The 21109-nt window shown below is 40.7% G+C and overlaps 1 protein-coding gene across 1 annotated transcript; it reads left to right on the forward strand.

Annotated features, from left to right (window-relative positions):
- Positions 1–1510: 1510 nt before the first annotated feature.
- On the forward strand, positions 1511–19471 carry LOC115204025 (crk-like protein). The gene is made up of 3 exons (XM_029769246.1): positions 1511–2723; positions 3202–3670; positions 17401–19471. The coding sequence occupies exons 1-3, from the start codon at positions 2413–2415 to the stop codon at positions 17533–17535; spliced, it is 915 nt and encodes a 304-aa protein (XP_029625106.1). The 5' UTR covers positions 1511–2412; the 3' UTR covers positions 17536–19471.
- The last annotated feature ends 1638 nt before the right edge of the window (positions 19472–21109 follow it).

The raw sequence follows: 21109 nt of genomic DNA on the forward strand, positions 1-21109 counted from the left end.
GATTGACTCGTTCATGTTAGTCGTTCGTTTGACATGATAGTGCTGGCCGCAATGAGTCCTAGGCCTACAGCAGGATTAATACACTCTCCTCCGGCTCAGCGGCTCTAGAGACGTCCTCCGACCACCGTGTGTCATATGCGCGCAGGGAAATATATCATGTGCATAGAGAAGACAAATACATGTTTAGAACTGAGGATTGGCAAAAATGTATGCAATTAATTGGTTGGATGTTATTATTTACACATCTTTGTAAAACCAAAACATACACAGCCTGTATGATGTCAACGTCATACTTTCAAAATCTTAGCTAGCAGTCATCATCATGAATCAAGTAAACAATCAAGTTGCCTGGATTTAAGGTGTCCTATTTATATTAGTACACTCATAACAACTGAAACCTTATGACACTTCTATTTGATCAAATACAAACCTCAGGTAGCAAATAAACCATACATGTTTTTGTTGATTAACCAGGTTTCCATCCAGCCTTTTTATGTGAGTGAAGTACATGTCAGATAAAAACAAATTCCATAAACGTTCCAAATGTTAACAAAATAAACTAGACAAGGTGGGACCATTTTGTCTGTAAAATGAATTATGTGAGAAATGTCGGTGGAAACGCTTTGGAGTCACGTGATGACATGTTGCGTGGTATTCCCACAACGACTCATCAGGAAAACATGCAGTTTATAGGCTACATACGAATAAATGAAGACGAACTTCAAATGGTGGTGAAAGTGCAAGGTGAAGAGCTTGATGGTCCTTTCCAATAAATATCGAGGGTCTTATTCTGGTGACATTATCATCATCGATGATTGGTTGCCATTTGACAAAATAATCTCTCTTTTGTCCATAATACTCTCATCGTGTAGGCTATACATGGCAATGTTGGCAAGAATTTAACTGCCAATACCGGAGGTGCCACACTCGTTATATAACGCAAAAAAAATTGTGAGAAAACCATCGGTAGATTTGAAAATGCGATGGAATCTAATTTTATATTTAGAACATCCGAATTCATCCGCAAAATATGTGCCCTACTTCCTCACGCACATACTTGTGTCCACATTTTTAATGGGGAAATGCGCATATTATTTTTATGAGGGGTTTAGAATATTCGCATGAAAATCTGTCGCCAATTGGATGGAAACCACTATTGACCTCCATACAAAACTCTTTGCTTGGTGGGCGAAACAACGAAAAAACGCTACCTGCTGGAGGAAGAAAGATTTCCAGTAGAGTTGGGCCTCGTTTTTCCTCTTCCGTAGCGCTCGAGCGAGGTGTCAGTGACGTGAAAATATACTTGGTCGTCACTAGTTGCCACAGTCATATACACTCCGCCTATTTCTACAATTGATCTTCTTAACATATGGTTTTAAACCTAACCTTAACCACACTGTTAACCCCAATCGTAAAGGCTAAAAAGCAAATGTTTGTTTTTATTTTTAAAAAAATTATTAGCCTTTTTGACTTTGTAGCTGTGCTATCTAGTAGAACTCGAAAGACTGGGAGCGCACAGACCCGCCCTCTAGCCGCCATTTTTCGGTCTCGGACTCCATCAGGCTGGAGGAGTGGAGCCGAGTATAAAGAAGGGAAAGACAATTATAGAGGGACCCTATTATTCAAATTTCCAGAGGATACAAATATACGCAACAAACTCTACATTTTTGTGGCTAGAAATGCATACATTGGAGCAGAGTCACTATTTAGTGAAATAATTTTGTGTGAAGACGTGTTGCAGGCCGCCATTTTTGTTACTGCCTCAAATCTTTCGGGACTCCAGAATAGGATTTTTAAAATATATTTCCCTGAATCGTGCCAATGTTCGACCAAGAAATTACAAAATTACAATTTAGGCTCCAGCGCGCAGCTATTTGCAACATTGTTTAGACATGGAGATTCGTTTAATCTAGCATTGAGGCGACCTTTTCCGTTCTCATTTAGACAGTGACTGGATATATATTGTTTCATGAGATAGCTACGATTTTACTTTTTTCGGAAGAGGGAACGAAAAGGGGAACCTTGATTGATCATTGTTGCAGCCAGGCATTCTAAATGTGTGTCACTTCTTCTCGTAGTTTGACACCGAGATCTGGCATTTATCATTGACAATAAACGTAGAAACATTATGCTTCGAAGTTGGCTCAAGCTAGTCGCAGCCTGTCTCTGAAACGCCAGGTAACGTTTCTATTGGATGTAGCTAGCTGAAACTTGCAGCCTTCGGCTAGAAATTGATTCAAGACGAGTATAGGGCGACGGCTTGCCCTGCCCTGGATCTTCAACATTTAGTTGTGAAAATCGGTTTCGCGTCGTTATCTATCTGTCTTATTTAGTTAACTAGTGTTATTTATTTATTGTTTAAACTAATATATTTGTTATTTCTATTTTGAGTTAATTTAATTTAGATCAAATATGTCATCTGCACGGTTTGATTCATCGGACCGGTCCAGTTGGTATTTTGGGCCGGTGTCGAGACAGGAGGCGCAGAATAGATTACAAGGACAGAGGCATGGCATGTTTTTGGTTCGGGATTCCTCTACCTGCCCTGGCGACTATGTGCTGTCAGTATCTGAAAACTCCAAAGTGTCCCACTATATCATCAACTCCTTGCCAAGCAAGAGGTTCAAGATCGGTGACCAAGAATTCGAGCTCCTCCCAGCTCTTTTGGAGTTCTACAAAATCCACTACCTGGATACGACTACACTGATAGAACCTGCCCCCAGGTAAGGAACTGTCATTCATAGGCTGCACCTGCGACCACAAACCACTCAAAGGAATGCAGTTAGAATTCCAATTATTTGACACATTTCCTGATATGTGATTGACCTATTAGAAACCGATTCTGATGGTTTTACCCCATTTCAATCATAAACTATAGGCTACCAGGCTTATACTTAATGAATAAGTGACCTGATTGACCTCTCTTGTAATGACAAGTCTAACAATGAATTGTGTAGTTCCTTCCAGTGCTTCAGAGTTATTGTTGCTGCATAACCATTTGAACCTTGTCTAGTTGTATGTTCACAAAGAGGGTCACACTTTAAAAACAGTAGTGACTGCTATTTTGTGAGAGGAATGTATACATTTCCATCTAGTCAGCTGATGGTTTCAGTAGTTCAGCAGTAAAACTGCTATTACCTTGAAACAGTCTTTTGAAAATCTACATGTTAATCTGTATTTTATGCTCACCCTCCTGTCCAGGTACCCTAACACAGCGATAGGCACCGGCCCCATTCAGACGATGGGGGGCCCAGAGGACAACCTGGAGTATGTGCGAACTCTGTACGACTTCACGGGCAGTGACACTGAGGACCTGCCCTTCAAAAAGGGGGAGATCCTGATCATCCTGGAGAAGCCTGAGGAGCAGTGGTGGAGCGCCAAGAGCAAGGAGGGCCGCGTGGGCATGATCCCTGTGCCCTATGTGGAAAAGCTGGTGCGACCCTCCCCTCACCCTGGCCAGCCCCCTCACAGCTCCCGCAACTCCAACAGCTATGGCATCCCAGAGCCGGCCCACGCTTACGCCCAGCCTCAGACGCCCTCGCCCCTGCCTCCTGGCACCCCTGGAGCGGTCATCACCCCCCTACCCTCCATGCAGAACGGGCCAGTCATGGCTAAGGCCATCCAGAAACGTGTGCCCTGTGCATATGACAAGACTGCCCTGGCTCTAGAGGTAGGAGTTCCTCACTTTCTGTTCTAGTATGGCTTTGTGAAGGGAGGCCTAAATGCTCCCAGTTGTCCCCTATTCTCATATTTGATTAGTTGGTTCACTATGTTGTGTACATTTTATTAGATTTAATGAGCTGGTACTGTGGAAGCTGCATTGTAGTTTGTCAGGAACTATAGCCTGCAGCCACAGTACACATTGTGCCAAATATTATGCATCAAGTCATTTAAATACAGTTGAGGTTGAGACAGTTCTGATGCAGCAAGCATATTCTGTCTTGCATCCCTCATTTTTAAGTAATCTCCTTTCCTCCCTTTTCTCCTCCTATTCTCCGCTCTCTTCTCCTGACCGGTGGTATAGATTCCATCAATCAGTCGGTGTATATTTTTCATGAGGAAGCGCAAAGTAGTCAGCTTTTTCTGGAGTATAAATGCTGAGGGTGGCGGTGGGTGGCTCTGAGCTCTCTGGACTCCTCTCTCTCTCTATTTGTTAAGCTCATCCTCCAGAGCCAGCCGCTAGGTGTATTTGAAAATAGCCACGGGATGGTTTTTCAATGCTGTTGAAACTGTTTTTCAATACATTTCTATATTGTTAGCTACTTTTTAAGTAAATACCTGCAGTCAAATTGTACAATGCTTTAGGAGATAAAGCAGATTGCGTTCTTCATTTCACCTGTCACATTATTTTACATTTTGAAGCTTACTGTAGTTCCCCAGAACAGTTGAGCCAGTCATGTTTGTTTGTAAATAGCACAACGGGAGAAAGTGGGAGCAGGTGAGTCCATCTGTGTGTGACAGGAGCACATTTTATATTGAAAGTCAGATGTATTTTTTATTTTTTTTGCTTCAATAGAGTGATCAGGGACGTGCAACTACAGTTTATGTTCACAGAAAATATATTAGTGCAACACATTTGGCAGAAAATAGCTTCATTGTCATCAGATGCCAACAGAAGTGCAAAACTATTTGGCTGGCAGCCACACAAGTAAATGAGCTTACAATGAAAAATAATTTTTTTTTTTTTTTTTTGCCAAACACGATGCGTGGCCATCATATTTCTAATGTTTATCATAGAAAAAATCTAAACAGCTACATTTCAAAATGTTTTAGCAGAGAAATGTAAGCTAGCTACACCCAGAAAAGTTGCTACACATCAGTCAGAGCGCTGTCTTTTGATAGAATGCCCATTTGTGAATTCTCATCCGAGTGGAGTAGTGCGTCTGAAGCCCAAAATTAGTTTGATAAGCAGAAATTACTATAAGAATAATTTTAGATCTGCGTTTACAAAATGTAAACGCAGATCACCCCTTTGGATGAGTTATCTGTACAGCTTGATTTCCTTGTGTTTTTTCTCCTCCATTCTGGGACCCTCTGCTTCTCCCCTATCTTGTCAGAGCAGGCAGGCCCATTGCCCTAGTGACACCCACTTTATCAGCTGATTGCCTGTTTTTGCAATTCGTTTATGTTTTCTTGCGCTCGTTAGCATATTTAGCTAGCAGCTTCCATGGAAATTCGTTATTACTTGTGCTGATTTTGTTAGCATTCTGGTAATGGGCTTTTTTGTTTTTGGTGACCCCTTGTGTACTAAGCCAGTAATACCGTAAATCCCAGTATGAGAGAAGGACTGCATGAGAATATGAAAATCGGTTTAACGCCCAACCCTGGCTCCCGCTCCCCCTAAGATCACCCCTGATGGACAGGTACCCCACAGGGGGAAGCTAGGGCCGATGACATGCCAAGTGGGTATCTAACACCACCACTCAAACTTCATTTTTGGTCTGTTTAACCATTGAAGTCAACTCTCTTGATTATTTTCTGTAGACCTCTTGCTCTGAGAGAGAGAGAAATCCTGAGATTATTCATTAATTAGAGGGATGTGTTTTGTGAGTCAGGTCAGTTTGTTCTCATCATGTATCCTCCAGAGCAGATGGAAGGTTTGCGTTTAAATTCCCATCTGCCAGAAAGAGAGTCAGGGGTTGTGTGAATTGCACCACCACTTTCACAAACTAGAGCAAGGCTGACTAATGCCTTGGATTACCAGCCTCCCCCAGAATACAGCAGAGTTTTAGTCAGTGGAGAAAAATTGGGTATTACGGTAGCTTCCACCACCTTGGATTAAGTCATCTGATTTAGTCATGGAAACTGCTGTGGCTCCACATCAGAATCTCTCAGCTTTTTTCCTCTTGTCTCTCTGACTCTGAATATAGTTTCCATCACACCATCCGAGGCAATGGTCACTCCTCCTCACTCAGGTGACTTATTTCATGACTTTGAATGTATTGGTTTGGTATGAACATCTGTAGGCAATGTCCAGTCTCCTTTCACCCACAGCCCTCAACTGTAGCAGTATTTTGATTGGAGATTAGCATATTGTCAAATGTGCTATTAGTCATAGTGCACATTTTCAGAGGGAGCGAGAGATCTGCAGCATTAGTCATCAGTAGCTAGTACTAGACCTCCACACTAAAGTAAATCATCTCTCATTTAGAGATTCTGCTCGTGGTGCATCTGTGTTTCCACAGCAGGCCTCTGGTGGGTACAAGTCTGTTGGGGACTTCCCCCTGGTGTTGCTGCACTGTCCTCATACACCCACTCATCATACATCCACTCTTCATACACACACTTTAAGCATTTATGAGCATGGTCTTATTTCTATTACAGCATGTTGGTTGACTTATTCATATTCCATTCACCCAAGTCTGTAACATGGATAGGTTTAGGCTACTACATGATATTGTGTTAGCTTTGTGTTACCCATCATCCTACAACCTAGCTTATGAATTAAAGTTTATATCGTAGGTGCACAGGTCTAGAGAATCTTGAATAATCAAGGTGACAGTGATACGTTCAATACCGCTTTGCGCACACTTGCCTGTATCTAGCTGATCTAGGTTGTAATCATTATTCCAACAGTGTGAGTTTCTTTTGGACAAATTCAGGTATTTTTATCTGCTTTCAGTTTGCTTTTGGTTAAGAAACATTTTTCAACAGAATCAGCAGAATGAATGCACCCCTGATCACAAAGCAAACACAGTTCACTTTCATAGCAGCCACATAAAAACAGCATGATCACTTTGCTCATTGTGTATATATAATTCATTTTCGCGACTACACTGAACAACAAATTAAAACGCAACATGTAACAATTAAAATATTTAAAGTTACACTTCACATAAGGAAATCAGTCAATTGAAATAATTTCATTAGGCCCACCTCTATGGATTTCATTTGACTGGGAATACAGATATTTATCTGTTGGTACCTTTAAAAAAAAAGTTGGGGCGTGGATCAGAAAACCAGTCATTATCTGGTGTGACCACCATTTGCCTTCATGCAGCGCAACACATCTCCTTCGCATAGAGTTGATCAGGCTGTTGATTGTGACCTGTGGAAAGTTGTCCCACTCCTGATCAATGTCTGTGCAAACTGGATCACGCTGTCGTACATGTCGATCCAGAGCATCCCAAACATGATCAATGGGCGACATGTCTGGTGAATATCTAAGCCAAGTAAGAACTGGGACATTTTCTGTACCCACAAATTGTGTACAGATCCTTGTGACGTGTGGCCGTGCATTATCATGCTGAAACATGAGGTGATGTCGGCGGATGAATGGCATGACAATGGGCCTCAGGATCTCGTCACAGTATCTCTGTGCATTCAGTATGCCATCGATAAAATGCAATTGTGTTCGTTATCCGTAGCTCATGCCTGCCAATACCTTAACCTCTCTAGGGCAGGTGGCACCAAATCGTCCCACCTACGTAACAGCCAGTTGAATCCTGTGGCGCGATTTTCAAATACCTTAGAAATGCTATTACTTCAATTTCTCAAACATATGACTATTTTACAGCTATTTAAAGACAAGACTCTCGTTAATCTAACCACACTGTCCGATTTCAAAAAGGCTTTACAACGAAAGCAAAACATTAGATTATGTCAGCAGAGTACCCAGCCAGAAATAATCAGACACCCATTTTTCAAGCTAGCATATGTCACAAAAACCCAGAAGACAGCTAAATGCAGCACTAACCTTTGATCTTCATCAGATGACACACCTAGGACATTATGTTATACAATACATGCATGTTTTGTTCAATCAAGTTCATATTTATATCAAAAACCAGCTTTTTACATTAGCATGTGACGTTCAGAACTAGCATACCCCCCGCAAACTTCCGGCGAATTTACTAACAATTTACTAAATTACTCACGATAAACGTTCACAAAAAGCATAACAATTATTTTAAGAATTATAGATACAGAACTCCTCTATGCACTCGATATGTCCGATTTTAAAATAGCTTTTCGGTGAAAGCACATTTTGCAATATTCTAAGTAGATAGCCCGGCATCACAGGGCTAGCTATTTAGACACCCAGCAAGTTTAGCCTTCACCAAACTCCGATTTACTATTAGAAAAGTTTGATTACCTTTCCTGTTCTTCATCAGAATGCACTCCCAGGACTTCTACTTCAATAACAAATGTTGGTTTGGTCCAAAATAATCCATAGTTATGTTCCAACAGCGGCGTTTTGTTAGTGCGTTCAAGACACTATCCGAATGGTAAATAAGGGTCACGCGCACGGCGCATTTCGTGACAAAAGATTTCTAAATATTTCATTACCGTACTTCGAAGCATGTCAACCGCTGTTTAACCCCGCTGCCACCATGGGGCACTCTTTTCACAACGTTGACATCAAGACCCTGGCGAGGACGACGAGTACACAGATGAGCTTCCTGGAGATGGTTTCTGACAGTTCGTGCAGAAATTCTTCAGTTGTGCAAACCCACAGTTTCATCAGGTGGCTGATCTAACACGATCCTGCAGGTGAAGACGCCGGATGTGGAGGTCCTGGGCTGGCGTGGTTATACATGGTTGTGATGCCGGTTGGCTGTACTGAGAGATTCTCTCTAGAGAAAGTAACATTAAATTCTTTGGCAACAGCTCTGGTGGACATTCCTGCAGTCATCATGACAATTTCACGCTCCCAACTTGAGACACCTGTGTTGTGACGCAACTGCACATCTTAGAGTGGCCTTTTATTGTCCCCAGCACAAGGTGCACCTGTGTAATGATCATGCCGTTTAGTGAAATTCTGGATATGCCACACCTGTCAGGTGGCTGGTATATCTTGGCGAAGGAGAAATTCTCACTAACAGGGAAGTAAACCTATTTTTTTTGCACAATATTTGAGAGAAATTAGATTTTTTTGAGTATGGAACATATCTGCGATCTTTTATGTCAGCCCATGAAACATGGGACCAACACTTTACTTGTTGCTTTTATGTATTTGTTCAGTATATAGTACCAGTCAAAAGTTGACACTAGAGGTCGACCGATTAGGATTTTAACGCCGATACCAATTATTGGAGGACCAAAAAAAGCCGATACCGATTTAATCAGTCTTTTATTTATTTATTTATTTATTTGTAATAATGACAAATACAACAATACTAATTGAACACTTTTCTTTTACCTTAATATAATACATCAATAAATCAATTTAGCCTCAAATAAATAATGAAACATGTTCAATTTGGTTTAAATAATGCAAAAACAAAGTGTTGGAGAAGAACGTAAAAGTGCAATATGTGCCATGTTTAAGTTCCTTGCTCAGAACATGAGAACATATGAAAGCTGGTGGTTCCTTTTAACATGAGTCTTCAATATTCCCAGGTAGGAAGTTTTAGGTTGTAGTTATTTTAGGAATTATAGGACTATTTCTCACTATACCATTTGTATTTCATATACCTTTGACTATTGGATGTTGTTATAGGCACTTTAGTATTGCCAGTGTAACAGTATAGCTTCCGTCCCTCTCCTCGCCCCTATCTGGGTTCGAACCAGGTACACATCGACAACAGCCACCCTCGAAGCATCGTTACCCATCGCTCCACAAAAGCCACGGCCCTTGCAGAGCAAGGGGAACAACTACTCCCAAGTCTCAGAGCGAGTGACGTCACCGATTTTTAAACGCTATTAGCGCGCACCCCGCTAACTAGCTAGCCATTTCACATCAGTTACACCAGCCTAATCTCGGGAGTTGATAGGCATGAAGTCATAAACAGCTCAATGCATGAAGCGCAGCGAAGAGCTGCTGGCAAACGCACGAAAGTGCTGTTTGAAGGAATGCTTAAGAGCCTGCTGCCAACCATCACTCAGTCAGACTGCTATATCAAATCATAGACTTAATTATAACGTAATAACACACAGAAATACGAGCCTTTGGTCATTGATATGGTTGAATCCGGGAAACTATCATTTCGAAAACAAAACATTTATTCTTTCAGTGAAATACGGAACCGTTCCGTATTTTATATAACGGGTGGCATCCCTAAGTCTAAATATTGCTGTTACATTGTACAACCTTCAATGTTATGTCATAATTATGTACAATTCTGCCAAATTAATTACAGTCTTTGTTAGGAATAAATGGACTTCACACAGTTCGCAACGATCCAGGCCGCCCAAACTGCTGCATATACCCTGACTGCTTGCACGGAACGCAAGAGAAGTGACACAATTTCCCTAATTATAAGAAATTAATGTTAGCAGGCAATATTAACTAAATATGCAGGTTTAAAAATATATACTTGTGTATTGATTTTAAAGAAAGGCATTGATGTTTATGGTTAGGTTTGGTGCAACAACAGTGCTAAATCATCACCTGTTTGGCGAAGTAGGCTGTGATTCGATGAGAAATTAACAGGCACCGCATCGATTATATGCAACGCAGGACACGCTAGATAAACTAGTAATATCATCAACCATGTGTAATTAACTAGTGATTATGTTAAGATTGATAGTTTTTTATAAGATAAGTTTAATGCTAGCTAGCAACTTACCTTGGCTTCTTGCTGCCCTCGCGTAACAGGTAGTCAGCCTGCCATGCAGGCTCCTCGTGGAGTGCAATGTAAGGCAGGTGGTTAGAGCGTTGGACTAGTAACCGGAAGGTTGCAAAAATGAATCCCCGAGCTGACAAGGTAAAAATCTGTCGTTCTGCCCCTGAACAAGGCAGTTAACCCACCGTTCCTAGGCCGTCATTGAAAATAAGAATGTGTTCTTAACTGACTTGCCTAGTTAAAGGTGTAAAAAAATATATATATACTTTTTTTTATCGTCCAAATCGGTGTCCAAAATAACCGATTTCCGAGTGTTATGAAAACTTGAAATCGGCCCTAATTAATCGGCCATTCCGATTAATCGGTCGACCTAGTTGACACACCTACTCATTCCAGGGTTTTTCTTTACTGTTACTATTTTCTACGTTGTAGAATAATAGTGAAGACATCAAAACGATGAAATAACTCATGGAATTATGTAGTAACCAAAAAAGTCTTAAACATATCAAAATATATTTGAGATTCTTCAAAGTAGCCACCCTTTGCCTTGACAGCTTTGTGTACTCTTGGCGTTCTCTTAACTAGCTTCGTGAGGTAGTCACCTGGAATGCATTTCAATTAATAGGTGTGTAATTTGTGGAATTTCTTTCCTTAATGTGTTTGAGCCAATCAGTTGTATTGTGACAAGGTACAGGCGGTATACAGAAGATAGCCCTATTTGGTAAAAGACCATGTCCATATTATGGCAAGAACAGCTCAAATAAGCAAAGATAAATGACAGTCCATCATTACTATAAGACATGAAGGTCACTCAATCTGGAAAATTTCAAGAACTTTGAAAGTGCCGTTGCAAAAACCATCAAGCTCTTTTGGTTCCAACTGCCATGTCTTTGTGAAACGCAGAGTAGATGAACGGAGGATCTCCGCATGTGTGGTTCCCACTGTGAAGCATGGAGGAGATGGTGTGGGGGTGCTTTGCTGCTGACACCGTCAGTGATTTATTTACATTTCAAGGCGCACTTAACCAGCATGGCTACCACAGCATTCTGCAGCGATGCGCCATCCCATCTTTTTTGGTCTTAGTCTGAGCACACCGCTCGTGTTGCAAAATAAATGTAGAAATCTATGTTATTCAATTATTGCACCCACATTGCTCGCGCGCGCCAACGAGCGTCTGCGTTGCCAAGGGTTAAAATAGAAGTCATTCCTATTTCTGACACAAATCACGCTGCAAGTCCTGCCTCTCCCATCTCCTCATTGGTTTATAGAAGCAGGTACCCACGTGCCATCTCCTCATTGGTTATACCCACGTGGGTGATTGAAAGACGAACTGTTGTCGTGGTAATACTATGAAAGTTTAGATGCCAATCACCATATAAGTTAAACGATGAAAAGACCTGGAAGGAGGAGAGATGACTAGAAATGATTCGTTTGACCGTTTTTATGTGTGGATTAATTGTTGGAGTAGAGGACCTTGTGCATTTCAAGGAAATAACAACCTAATGTTTATATCCCAAGACAAATTAGCTAGCAACATCAATCTAGCTAAAGAGGACAAATTAGCTAGCAAGTGCAAGTTAACTAGCTAAATTGCCATAAATATTTAATGCTTTTCGAACTGTCCCCAAATTAATGTCATTGGTTCAGAGTTTGTTTTGATATTTTATCATTAAAATCAGACACCCATTTTTCAAGCTAGCATATAATGTCACAAAAAACAAAACCACAGCTAAATGCAGCACTAACCTTTGATGATCTTCATCAGATGACACGCCTAGGACATTATGTTATACAATACATGCATGTCTGTTCAATCAAGTTCATATTTATATCAAAAAACAGCTTTTTACATTAGCAGGTGACTAGCATGTGACTAGCATTCCCACCGAACACTTCCGGTGAATTTACTAAATTACTCACGATAAACGTTCACAAAAAACATAACAATTATTTTAAGAATTATAGATACAGAACTCCTCTATGCACTCGATATGTCCGATTTTAAAATAGCTTTTCGGTGAAAGCACATTTTACAATATTCTCAGTAGATAGCCCGGCATCACAGGGCTAGCTATTTAGACACCCAGCAAGTTTAGCCTTCACCAAACTCCGATTTACTATTAGAAAAGTTTGATTACCTTTGATGTTCTTCGTCAGAATGCACTCCCAGGACTTCTACTTCAATAACAAATCTTGGTTTGGTCCAAAATAATCCATAGTTATGTTCCAACAGCGGCGTTTTGTTCGTGCGTTCAAGACACTATCCGAATGGTAAATAAGGGTCACGCGCATGGCGCATTTCGTGACAAAAGATTTCTAAATATTTCATTACCGTACTTCGAAGCATGTCAACCGCTGTTTAAAATCATATCAATTTTTATGCAAATTTTCTCGTAAAAAAGCGATAATATTCCGACCGGGAGTCGTTGAATCCGTTCAGAGACGATAGAATAAAAACATGGTGTCGCCTCGTGCACGAGCATGAATCCCTTTGTCCGCTGATAGACCACTTAGCAAAAGCGCTCTTGTGTTTCAGCCAGGGCTTGTAATTACGTCATTCAGCTTTTTGCCGCCTTCTGAGAGCCCATGGGAGCCGTAGGAAGTGTCACGTAACAGCAGAGATCCTTTGTAATGGATAGAGATAATCAAGAAGGGCAAGAAATGGTCAGACAGGGTACTTCCTGAACAGAATCTTCTCATGTTTTGGCCTGCCAAATGAGTTCTGTTATACTGACAGACACCATTCAAACAGTTTTTTAGAAACTTTGGAGTGTTTTCTATCCAAAGCTAATAATTATATGCATATTCTAGTTTCTGGGCAGGAGTAATAATCAGATTAAATCGGGTACGTTTTTTTATCCGGACGTGAAAATACTGCCCCCTATCCATAACAGGTTAAGCCGCGAGGCTCAAAGCGTGGGAAAAAAGTTGCGGCTTATAGTCCGGAATTTACAGTATGCACGATGATGCACGCGCACAGCTGGTTTGGGTTCCGTGTTACGATTTGTTTTTCCAACAGGACAATGACCCAAAACACACCTCCAGGCTGTGTAAGGGCTATTTGGTCACTGATGGAGTGCTGCTTCAGATTACCTGGCCTCCACAATAATCACCCCTCCAACCCAATTGAGATGGTTTGGGATGAGTTGGACCGCAGAGTGAAGGAAAAGAGCCAACAAGTGCTCAGCATATGTGGAAACTCTTTCAAGACTGTTGGAAAAGCATACCTCATGAAGCTGGTTGTGAGAATGCCAAGCAGTCATCAAGGCAAAGGGTGGCTACATAGAAGAATCTAAAATATATTTTGAAAAGTTTAACACTTTTCTTTTTAGTTACTACATGATTCCATATGTGGTGATTTATGGTTTTGATGTCTTCATTATAATTCTTCAATGTAGAAAATTGTAAAAATAAAGAAACGCTTGAATGAATAGGTGTGTCCAAACTTTTGACTGGTTCTGTAGCTCTCTCTGCTTCTCCTTAATTTGGGAAGAAATTCATTTGTTCAAAACTGTTCAACTATTATAATTCTCTCTCTTTGAGTCAACTACTCACCACATGTTATGCACTGCAGTGCTAGCTAGCTGTAGCTTATGCTTTCAGTACTAGATTCATTCTCTGATCTTTTGATTTGGTGACAACATGTCAGTTCATGCTGCAAGAGCTCCGATCGGATGGAGGACGTCCTCCGGAAGTTGTCATAATCACTGTGTAAGTCTATGGAAGGGGGGGGAGCCATGAGCCTCCTAGGTTTTGTATCGAAGTCAATGTACCCAGAGGAGCACAGAAGCTAGCTGTCTTCTGGCCAAGCCATGGTGCTACCCTACAGTTTTGTTGAGGCTACTGTAGACCTTCATTGCACAACAGTGTATTTTAATCAATTATTTGGTGACATGAATATATTTAGTGTAGTTTTATCTAAAAAGGTTTACTTTTTAAAAAATATTTTAAAAAATGTCTGATATTCACTTAGGAGTATGGTCCTCCTTAGGGCTGTCCCCGACCAAAAAAAACCCCGCCAACTTCTTTCAACCAATCGATTTAGCCAAAGTATGTTTTTCCATATAAAGACACACCCCTATGTGTTTTAATAACATCAACGATATGTAGGCTACTGCGCTTGTCTGATGCATTAAGCACACTCTGATTTAAATAATTAAGACACACAATTGATTCGAGGGAGCCAGAGATCAAGGGCCTAACCAGATTATTATTTTTTTAAATAACCTGTTCCTGAACCACCACCTGCTGCTGGCTTTCACAGATTCTGCTACTACGCTCCCGAAGTTGCCGGTAATAGGCTACACCAGGGGTTTGGCAACCTTTTCCATTTGGAGTGCCCATTTATCTTGTCAATTCTATCGATCTGCGTGCCAGTTATGATTTTCATATGCACATTTTCGTGGAACAGTTTATTTTATGATAGTCTTCGTATCTCAATCATTGTCATGTGATTTAATGAATGATTTAATGAAATTCTATGAAAATTATGCACATCTTAAAGTAACTTCCATTGCCAACTTTGTAAAAATAGCCTAGATAAAGCCAACAAATAAAAACATTGCAGCCTGAAGGTAGAAAATAATCTGATTTTGAAAAATAAATAACTTTGGCTACTCATGGCTTGTCTGCAAGGAACTTGAAACATTGTATCAACTTGGTCCAGCCTTAAGCTTGTGCTAACAAACTTGCAACATTGTATAAAATATTCTGGACCCTCAGTTAACCATGCTAGTGAGCTCCGGACAGGCACAGCTGTAGGCTATTTGCTTATAGGATAAGAAGTAATTATGTATTTTCTGACGTTTCCACCCACTAGATCAGAGCATTACATTTGTTTTCTCTTTCTCACAGTGGTTATCGAAAGGGAGAGAGCTGGAACGATTTTTCAAATAGGCTACATTAAGGAACTATTGTCATTCTCAATGGATGTAAACACAGACTTTGTTTACTTGCTGTTTTGAGGTGAAGATATGACTTTGAGAGTCTCCACAGCTCAGTAGTGCTGAGTTAAGACAGTCAGAAATACTATTAGGTTCCCAAATAGGCACATTTTATAAGCCTACATTTGCACGCAGGCCTGGTAGCCTAGGCCTACTTTTGAGTAGTCAGGTGCACCTTACTCAACATTGACAGGAGCGCTCCAAATAAAACACAATTAATAAATTGACAACTCGTAAATGGAATGAAATTAACCAAAATTTGTCTCTCACAAGTGTAGCCTAGATTGCGCACTCTGTAAACATGTCAACTCCAAAAATGAGAACGCTAAAAGACTGTAATAATATATTGAATGCAATAAACGGTTACCAAACAAACATTGTAGATGAGAAATTATGGGAATTAATGGTAAATGTACTGCTGGTGATACTGGTGTGGCAAAGCCGAGGCCTCCACAATGTATTAGTCCACTGAGATAGGTGTCAATCAAGACAAAAAAATTCTTGCTAGACCAAACAATCGACCAGTCGACTAAATTGGGTCAGCCCTAGTCCTCCTCTGAGGAGCCTCGAATGGTCCATATGTGTAAAGTGTGTTGCTATTAGTCTTTTACACTTCATCTCTCTCTTTCTGTCTCTTTTTTTTCTAGTCTTCTCATCACTCGCTCACTCTCTTTTCCTCTCACACACTAACTAATGTGATCTCTTTCACTCTTTGAATTGCTTAGAGTAGGTCATTTCCTACAGCAGAAACCTACAATTTAGCAGCAGTCTATTTTGGGGCCTATCTGCTTCCGGAAACAAAGTCATTATTCTAACTCCATCTGAAGGGAGGAATATACCCTGTGATATGCCGCACCACCCACCCACTCTTATTACAGAGAGGCTTACTGAAAGCTGGTTATTACTAAGGTTTTACTATTGAAAATATATTAAAGTTATTCTTAACATAACTTACATTGTAATGATAAGGACCATTTGCAAAATCAGTTCAGGAAAATTGTATCACCACACAACAGAATCATTTCTAATATGAAGAAAGTGCTAGTAGCCTATACATTGGGATTTTACACAGTGGTTATTCAGGACCCCATTCACCCATTACTTTAATCTTTGTAGTCAGATTAGTTCTACTAAATCTTTTTGGTCGACCTGACCCAATTCGCACAGAAATGTGATTTATAGATCTGTCATTCTTCATTGAAAGCAAGTCTTAAGAAGCAGGAGATCTGTTCTATGTACTCTATTTCTATGCTTCCTGTTTTTAAATTTAGTTTTTACTTCTTTTACTTTCGGTTTTTGTACACAATATATTTCAGTGGTTTATATGGTACAATGAATCTCTACACTATACATTGCTTGTTTTGTCACATAAACTGAAATTAAGCATACTATTAGAATTTTAGCAACCAGGAAATGATGGAGCGATTTGTGCATATTGCACCTTTTTTAAAATGTTGACTACATCAACATGTTCTTTCACTATGCAAGAAGAGCATGTGTTGATTACAAATGGCAGTATTAAAGCTGAGGAATTTGAAGGATTATGATTATGGATTGCAGATAGGTCTGGATGACTTCAATGTCCATGAAGCCTCATCTGATCCAATCTTTCTGCAACAACATCTAGAGCCTTCCCTCCACTTTCAGGTTTTAATCTTTCTCTTAACAATGCCAACTTTCCACATTTTAATCCTGAGTAAATAGCATGTGGTCTGCAGTTTGGGGTCACGCACAGTTTCACAAAGCATCCGATTTATGGCTTTCTGCTCAGCCTGTCATAACCATAGTACAGTGTCAAATAATGAAGGGTTGGCCAAATCACTTTTTCAGTGAGTCAGTACTTTGTTAACATGTGGTGGCTGCTGTTGGCACTTATCTTACATTTTCCACCCCATTTTTCTGTGGTATTAAGGAAAACTCTTCTAACGCCATGCTCCATTTCTCCTCAGGTGGGTGATATAGTCAAAGTGACGAGGATGAACATCAGCGGTCAGTGGGAGGGAGAGGTAAACGGCCGGAGAGGTCTCTTCCCCTTCACCCACGTCAAAATAATAGACCCCCTGAATCCAGATGAGTGTGAATGACCTGGACCCCAACCAACCAACCCTCCCACAGTGACACCCAAAATGCTGGCTGTCTCCACCACGCCCGCCAGTGTCACCACGGTTACGCGCTTGCCTGCTTGAGGCTATACCGCAGCGCTCCCTGTTATTGTCACGCCAACCATCGTGCAGCTTTCTGACTGTTTACAGCTACAGACTCAAACTCCTACATCCCCAACTTGGTTACAGTTTGGTCTGTGGTTTTTGCCTTTATGTCCTTTAATGTGTGTTGCCATGGCTCCCACAACGCCATGTCTTACCTGGTCATTTTTTTTATTTGATATTTTGTTACATTTGAATACTTAGGAATTTGTTGAGAGCTTGCTTGTGTGTTTCGTGTTGTGGATGGGAGGAGGTTAATGTAAAAAAAAAAAAAAGAAGGGGGAAAGAGTGAAAGGTGACTGAACATCACATGAACTGACTGAGGTCATGAGAGCAAAGGCATAGAGAGCTTCAGGTGGGGCCTGAGGTTAGAACCAGCAGGTTAACTGTCTTTCACCAAACAATCATTCACTGTTGTACCTTAACCACAGCCACACATACACACCGGTAGACCTTTACTTGTTTAGGGCAACTGCTGTGCGTGTGTAAGGATCAGTCTCTTCAGTTCAGCTTGTGTCAGACAGGGACAGGAGGACAAGCCCACAGCCTCAGTGACATGAACCTAGTCGACAGAGTTCCCTTATTTATGTTTTCCCAAGACAACATGTGAAATGGCCATGTGTGATATCTTTTTGTTTTATTTGTGCCATAAATTCAGGAGTTCTGCAAGGTGTTTGTCATAGTGTAAGTGCATGGCTGTGACCAGGCTATAGCCAATGTTATAAGAGGGCTTATAAATACTTTTGAGGGGTAAGGGCTTTTCTATGAGACGGATGCCTCCTGCATCCAATGATATGGGAGGCGGGCAAAGGTTTCATCCAGCCAATGACACCCCATCAATACCTTTCACTGAAAATGCAACTTTCGCACAAGCAATCCTTTCCTGTTCTCTCTCTCTCTCCAGGTTCCCTAAGGTGGTGATTGGTTACACTTCTGTCTTGTTTGTAGACAGTGTTGACTGTCGAGCACAGGTTCTGGGGAGAAAACATGGTTGTCTTTGGTATGTCTGATGTTGTGATGCCAGAGCTGTCCTGCTCTCAGGTGTGTGTGTGTGTGTGTGTGTGTGTGTGTGTGTGTGTGTGTGTGTGTGTGCACGCGCTGATAAAGTGCTCTACTAGATCTCTGCTGTAAAGAAGAAAACAGACTTACCCTTGCTGTTCTCTCCTTGAGTGCTTTCCCTCAATCCCCCTGAGCTTTTTCATTGGGTAGAGTAATACCATTGTACAGCTATCAATCGTGTCCCAACTGTACTGTTGTTGTTTATTATGTTAGCCAGCTGTTAGACTGAAAATTAGACCGAAGGTCGCTTTCTAAAAAGGGAGAAAAAAATGCCTGTTGGTGGCCTCTGCATGACTTCTTGGCCTTGAGGTTTCTCTTCCAGGTCAAATGCTGCTTTGTCAGTTCTAATTTCCTCAAAGTATGAATTAGACTTTATTTTTTGTATTTTTTTTTTTTTACAGCATCTGGAATAAATCCTTTCAAATATAGTTTGGTTTCCCTTGCCCAACCTCCCATATTAACCCATCTGATTAAGCAATACACCAATCCTAATTCTAGTTTTTGTTAGGTGAAGATGTTTTCAACCTGCTTCAGATTTTTTTGTTTGTTTTCTCAAGGCATTAAAAGTATTACTGTGCTTTTCCCCTTGTGTTTAAGAGAGCCTCCATGTTGTATTCTTAATTCAAAATGAAAAATTGTGCCTTTTTTATTTTCTTATACCATTTACATGTGTTAATATTTCCCATGGTTAACACCCGTGCTGGTATGACCCTTTATGTACAGAACAAGTCAATAAAATGTACATCTACTTCTTTAAGTTGCTCTGACGTCTTTCTTATGAGATGGGAATAGGAATGCCCCAAATAAGTCTCCTGCTCAGCATAGATGGGGTGGGGATGTGTACGTTAAAGTGGAACAGGAGAGGAGTAGGTGGGTGGGATGTTTTTGCAGCAGGAATGACTGTATCTGGAGCATGGGACTGTTGCTCTCTGCCTCATTTCTATTATTTCCAGTTTTGATTGTGGCTGTGCCCAGGAGAAAGGAAGCAATTAATTAATGTTAATGAAGTGCTAATAAAAGAAAGCTTGCACACACAGCGCTGACCTAGAGAGAGACATTTTAAAGGGCAAGGTTTAGTCTCTTCTCCTTACATGACCGGTATCCAAATATGTGCATTTAGGTCTACTATATGCAATGCAGCCATCTGAGGTTTCAGGTTAATAGGGTATACTTTTGGAAACGTACTCCATTCATTCAATATCAGCTTAGTTTGGGCATTGTAAAACTATACTGAACAAAAATATAAATGCAACAATTTCAAGTTAGTTCATATAAGAAAATCAGTCAATTGAAATGAATTATTTATGCCCTAATCTATGGATTTCACATGACTGGGCAGGGGTAGGCCTGGGAGGGCATAGCCAGCCACTCCAAATAAGTTTTTCCCCACAAAATGGATTTATTGCAGACAGAAATACTCCTGTTTCATCAGCTGCCCTGGTGGCTGGTCTCAGACGATCCCGCAGGCAGTGACCTGTATTCATGGACGCAAAGGGATGCCAGGCTACTGCCCCCCCCCCCCCCTCCCTCATTAAAATGCAAATCAATTTATAACATTTTTGACATGCGTTTTTCTGGATATTTTTGTTATTCTGTCTCTCACTGTTCAAATAAACCTACCATTAAAATTATAGACTGATCCTTTCTTTGTCAGTGGGCAAACGTACAAAATCAGCAGGTGATCAAATACTTTTTCCCCCCACTGTACGTCATTAACAGAAACAACTTATGTTGTTGCATCTCGTTGTCTTGTTCTCAGATGGCTAGCTAGCTAAAATTGTCCCTTTCCTAAATTAGCCATGGATGGAGATAGGGATTTGGACTTGTAGTTTTACTTAATTCTCCGTACTGGCCAATGATTATAACAGTGATTCTGATCCAACCATTAATTAATACATTGTTGTGCCCCTGGCCTGAGAGGATGGAAGTGCAATATGTAGCTAGATATAGAAGGCTAATGTTAACTAACATTGACCATGAATATAAGTAAAGGTTAGCGAGCAAGCATTTTAGCCAGGTAGACTAGGACAACAAAAAATACAAGTGTGTACTGTATGATAGAGTCATAGACCGCTTCGTCAACATGAAAGAGAGGAGGGTGGCATTGGCGTTTCTCTACAAGTAGGGTGAGTCAACATGTTTTTCTACTTGCATGAACGCATGTGCACACACACAAGCACACAAGCACAGAAATCAGAACCATGGACAGCCACATCATATTTAGCTTATGTTGACTGGACTAAATTGTTTTTGGTATCTTTTTAATTGTCACTGTATTAGACTAAGCATAGGGATTTGATGATGTTAAAATGTTGAAGTGTAAATGGTGCTGGAATAGTGGAGGCAGCTCCTGTTTTCTTTATGACTTGCGGTAACTCTATGGTTCTAAATCAAT

This window comes from Salmo trutta, chromosome 12 (genome assembly GCF_901001165.1).
Source record: "Salmo trutta chromosome 12, fSalTru1.1, whole genome shotgun sequence".
In the NCBI taxonomy this organism is placed as follows: domain Eukaryota; kingdom Metazoa; phylum Chordata; class Actinopteri; order Salmoniformes; family Salmonidae; genus Salmo; species Salmo trutta.

Coding starts and splice junctions, on each gene's coding strand:
- LOC115204025 (XM_029769246.1), top strand. CDS start 2,413: ATGTCATCTGCACGGTTTGATTCATCGGACCGGTCCAGTTGGTATTTT. Junction 2,724..3,201: donor CTGATAGAACCTGCCCCCAG/GTAAGGAACTGT, acceptor CCTCCTGTCCAG/GTACCCTAACACAGCGATAG. Junction 3,671..17,400: donor AGACTGCCCTGGCTCTAGAG/GTAGGAGTTCCT, acceptor ATTTCTCCTCAG/GTGGGTGATATAGTCAAAGT.